The following is a 4,637-nucleotide window of genomic DNA, read 5'->3' on the forward strand; positions in this document are numbered from 1 at the left end:
ATGACCCCTCTATGATCTGTAGGATCTCTTCATGGTTCTTACGTGACCCCTCTATGATCTGTAGGATCTCTTCATGGTTCCTATATGACCCCTCTATGATCTGTAGGATCTCTTCATGGTTCTTACATGACCCCTCTATGATCTGTAGGATCTCTTCATGGTTCCTATATGACCCCTCTATGATCTGTAGGATCTCTTCATGGTTCTTACATGACCCCTCTATGATCTGTAGGATCTCTTCATAGCTCCTAAACCACCGATCAGAATATTGACATGTCTGGTATTTGGATGTGATTGGTGACTGTGGATGAAGAGTGGAAATGACACAAGTGAAGTGTTGATATATGTTGTGTTCATGTTTAGTGAAAGGGGAGTTCCTGGGTTATGGCCTCCTCAGAGGTCCTGGCGATCCGTTCTATTAGTTCCATTGTATGGGAGGACTCATCTGATTTGTCTTCTCTCTCCAAGGTGTGCCAAGCTGCTTCTACAACACGGGGCCCATATCAACAGTCCCCTCGTATCTCCGTCCCCTCGTATCTCCGTCCCGTCGTATCTCCGTCCCCACGTATCTCCGTCCCCTCGCATCTCCGTCCCCTCGCATCTCCGTCCCGTGGATCTCCGTCCCCTCGCGTCTCCGTCCCCTCGCGTCTCCGCCCCCTCGCGTCTCCGCCCCCTCGCGTCTCCGCCCCCTCGCGTCTCCGCCCCCTCGCGTCTCCGCCCCCTCGCGTCTCCGCCCCCTCGCGTCTCCGCCCCCTCGCGTCTCCGCCCCCTCGCGTCTCCGCCCCCTCGCGTCTCCGCCCCCTCGCGTCTCCGCCCCCTCGCGTCTCCGCCCCCTCGCGTCTCCGCCCCCTCGCGTCTCCGCCCCCTCGCGTCTCCGCCCCCTCGCGTCTCCGCCCCCTCGCGTCTCCGCCCCCTCGCGTCTCCGCCCCCTCGCGTCTCCGCCCCCTCGCGTCTCCGCCCCCTCGCGTCTCCGCCCCCTCGCGTCTCCGCCCCCTCGCGTCTCCGCCCCCTCGCGTCTCCGCCCCCTCGCGTCTCCGCCCCCTCGCGTCTCCGCCCCCTCGCGTCTCCGCCCCCTCGCGTCTCCGCCCCCTCGCGTCTCCGCCCCCTCGCGTCTCCGCCCCCTCGCGTCTCCGCCCCCTCGCGTCTCCGCCCCCTCGCGTCTCCGCCCCCTCGCGTCTCCGCCCCCTCGCGTCTCCGCCCCCTCGCGTCTCCGCCCCCTCGCGTCTCCGCCCCCTCGCGTCTCCGCCCCCTCGCGTCTCCGCCCCCTCGCGTCTCCGCCCCCTCGCGTCTCCGCCCCCTCGCGTCTCCGCCCCCTCGCGTCTCCGCCCCCTCGCGTCTCCGCCCCCTCGCGTCTCCGCCCCCTCGCGTCTCCGCCCCCTCGCGTCTCCGCCCCCTCGCGTCTCCGCCCCCTCGCGTCTCCGCCCCCTCGCGTCTCCGCCCCCTCGCGTCTCCGCCCCCTCGCGTCTCCGCCCCCTCGCGTCTCCGCCCCCTCGCGTCTCCGCCCCCTCGCGTCTCCGCCCCCTCGCGTCTCCGCCCCCTCGCGTCTCCGCCCCCTCGCGTCTCCGCCCCCTCGCGTCTCCGCCCCCTCGCGTCTCCGCCCCCTCGCGTCTCCGCCCCCTCGCGTCTCCGCCCCCTCGCGTCTCCGCCCCCTCGCGTCTCCGCCCCCTCGCGTCTCCGCCCCCTCGCGTCTCCGCCCCCTCGCGTCTCCGCCCCCTCGCGTCTCCGCCCCCTCGCGTCTCCGCCCCCTCGCGTCTCCGCCCCCTCGCGTCTCCGCCCCCTCGCGTCTCCGCCCCCTCGCGTCTCCGCCCCCTCGCGTCTCCGCCCCCTCGCGTCTCCGCCCCCTCGCGTCTCCGCCCCCTCGCGTCTCCGCCCCCTCGCGTCTCCGCCCCCTCGCGTCTCCGCCCCCTCGCGTCTCCGCCCCCTCGCGTCTCCGCCCCCTCGCGTCTCCGCCCCCTCGCGTCTCCGCCCCCTCGCGTCTCCGCCCCCTCGCGTCTCCGCCCCCTCGCGTCTCCGCCCCCTCGCGTCTCCGCCCCCTCGCGTCTCCGCCCCCTCGCGTCTCCGCCCCCTCGCGTCTCCGCCCCCTCGCGTCTCCGCCCCCTCGCGTCTCCGCCCCCTCGCGTCTCCGCCCCCTCGCGTCTCCGCCCCCTCGCGTCTCCGCCCCCTCGCGTCTCCGCCCCCTCGCGTCTCCGCCCCCTCGCGTCTCCGCCCCCTCGCGTCTCCGCCCCCTCGCGTCTCCGCCCCCTCGCGTCTCCGCCCCCTCGCGTCTCCGCCCCCTCGCGTCTCCGCCCCCTCGCGTCTCCGCCCCCTCGCGTCTCCGCCCCCTCGCGTCTCCGCCCCCTCGCGTCTCCGCCCCCTCGCGTCTCCGCCCCCTCGCGTCTCCGCCCCCTCGCGTCTCCGCCCCCTCGCGTCTCCGCCCCCTCGCGTCTCCGCCCCCTCGCGTCTCCGCCCCCTCGCGTCTCCGCCCCCTCGCGTCTCCGCCCCCTCGCGTCTCCGCCCCCTCGCGTCTCCGCCCCCTCGCGTCTCCGCCCCCTCGCGTCTCCGCCCCCTCGCGTCTCCGCCCCCTCGCGTCTCCGCCCCCTCGCGTCTCCGCCCCCTCGCGTCTCCGCCCCCTCGCGTCTCCGCCCCCTCGCGTCTCCGCCCCCTCGCGTCTCCGCCCCCTCGCGTCTCCGCCCCCTCGCGTCTCCGCCCCCTCGCGTCTCCGCCCCCTCGCGTCTCCGCCCCCTCGCGTCTCCGCCCCCTCGCGTCTCCGCCCCCTCGCGTCTCCGCCCCCTCGCGTCTCCGCCCCCTCGCGTCTCCGCCCCCTCGCGTCTCCGCCCCCTCGCGTCTCCGCCCCCTCGCGTCTCCGCCCCCTCGCGTCTCCGCCCCCTCGCGTCTCCGCCCCCTCGCGTCTCCGCCCCCTCGCGTCTCCGCCCCCTCGCGTCTCCGCCCCCTCGCGTCTCCGCCCCCTCGCGTCTCCGCCCCCTCGCGTCTCCGCCCCCTCGCGTCTCCGCCCCCTCGCGTCTCCGCCCCCTCGCGTCTCCGCCCCCTCGCGTCTCCGCCCCCTCGCGTCTCCGCCCCCTCGCGTCTCCGCCCCCTCGCGTCTCCGCCCCCTCGCGTCTCCGCCCCCTCGCGTCTCCGCCCCCTCGCGTCTCCGCCCCCTCGCGTCTCCGCCCCCTCGCGTCTCCGCCCCCTCGCGTCTCCGCCCCCTCGCGTCTCCGCCCCCTCGCGTCTCCGCCCCCTCGCGTCTCCGCCCCCTCGCGTCTCCGCCCCCTCGCGTCTCCGCCCCCTCGCGTCTCCGCCCCCTCGCGTCTCCGCCCCCTCGCGTCTCCGCCCCCTCGCGTCTCCGCCCCCTCGCGTCTCCGCCCCCTCGCGTCTCCGCCCCCTCGCGTCTCCGCCCCCTCGCGTCTCCGCCCCCTCGCGTCTCCGCCCCCTCGCGTCTCCGCCCCCTCGCGTCTCCGCCCCCTCGCGTCTCCGCCCCCTCGCGTCTCCGCCCCCTCGCGTCTCCGCCCCCTCGCGTCTCCGCCCCCTCGCGTCTCCGCCCCCTCGCGTCTCCGCCCCCTCGCGTCTCCGCCCCCTCGCGTCTCCGCCCCCTCGCGTCTCCGCCCCCTCGCGTCTCCGCCCCCTCGCGTCTCCGCCCCCTCGCGTCTCCGCCCCCTCGCGTCTCCGCCCCCTCGCGTCTCCGCCCCCTCGCGTCTCCGCCCCCTCGCGTCTCCGCCCCCTCGCGTCTCCGCCCCCTCGCGTCTCCGCCCCCTCGCGTCTCCGCCCCCTCGCGTCTCCGTCCCCTCGCTTCTCCGTCCCCTCGCATCTCCGTCCCCTCGTATCTCCGTCCCGTGGATTTCCGTCCCCTTGTATCTCCGTCCCCTCGCATCTCCGTCCCCTCGCATCTCCGTCCCCTCGCATCTCCGTCCCCCCGCATCACCGTCCCCACGTATCTCCGTCCCCTCGTATTTCCGTCATATACATATTTGGGGGAAATGTATCTACGTCTTGTGGACAGAAGTAACCCAACGCTCATATTTCAGGTTCTGCGCTATTGTTACACTTCTCCGCGTACAGTTGAAGTTCTGCTGAACACGTACAGTAAGCTGCGCGGGACGGAGGACTGGGCCGAGGTGGTACCAGAAGAAGAACAACAGGTCAGTCCATCCACCATTCCTTCCATGTATAGATATAGTCCATGGTGAGACCCCCCGCTCCCATACTAGAACCTCCCCAATCCCGGGGTGACCCCCACTCCCATCCCGGGGTGACCCCCGCTCCCCAATCCCGGGGTGACCCCCACTCCCGTCCCGGGGTGACCCCCGCTCCCATACTAGAGGACTATGCTCTGTGGAGAGACTCGGAGGGGGGGAAGGGGGAGATACAACTTCATATTGGGGAAAATCGGACGTTTTGTAGGTTTGTAGTTCGGGCACCTGGAGGTCTCATACCTGCAGCAGCCTCCAGAACCTCCCTTTCCGATAGTGCCAAGGCTTGCCTACCCCCTCCGGCCTCCTCTATATTCCTATTGGCCAGTGAGGCTGCACATCACAGAGATGGACCAATAAGAATATTACCCAGAAGTGTTGGAGCTTGGCTAGGGCGGCCCAAGATTCAGCCACGGGGGGAAGGTTTGTACTTCTGGTTGAGTGCTCCTGCCCAGACTACAGCACCCCCCC

The 4,637-nt window shown here is 72.2% G+C and overlaps 1 protein-coding gene across 1 annotated transcript in view; it reads left to right on the plus strand.

The window, feature by feature from the left end:
• The window catches only part of LOC108803890 (ankyrin repeat and SOCS box protein 10-like), a gene marked incomplete at its 5' end in the record, with an annotated part of 14,728 nt that overhangs the window by 4,126 nt on the left and 5,965 nt on the right, over nt 1-4,637 (plus strand). The window contains 2 exons of the mRNA XM_018575679.1: nt 469-646; nt 4,002-4,115. Coding sequence (XP_018431181.1) covers nt 469-646; nt 4,002-4,115 — 292 coding nt within the window. The remainder of the gene's footprint in view (nt 1-468; nt 647-4,001; nt 4,116-4,637) is intronic.

This window comes from Nanorana parkeri, unplaced genomic scaffold, assembly GCF_000935625.1.
Source record: "Nanorana parkeri isolate BGI_ZX_2015 unplaced genomic scaffold, ASM93562v1 scaffold4392, whole genome shotgun sequence".
Classification (NCBI taxonomy): domain Eukaryota; kingdom Metazoa; phylum Chordata; class Amphibia; order Anura; family Dicroglossidae; genus Nanorana; species Nanorana parkeri.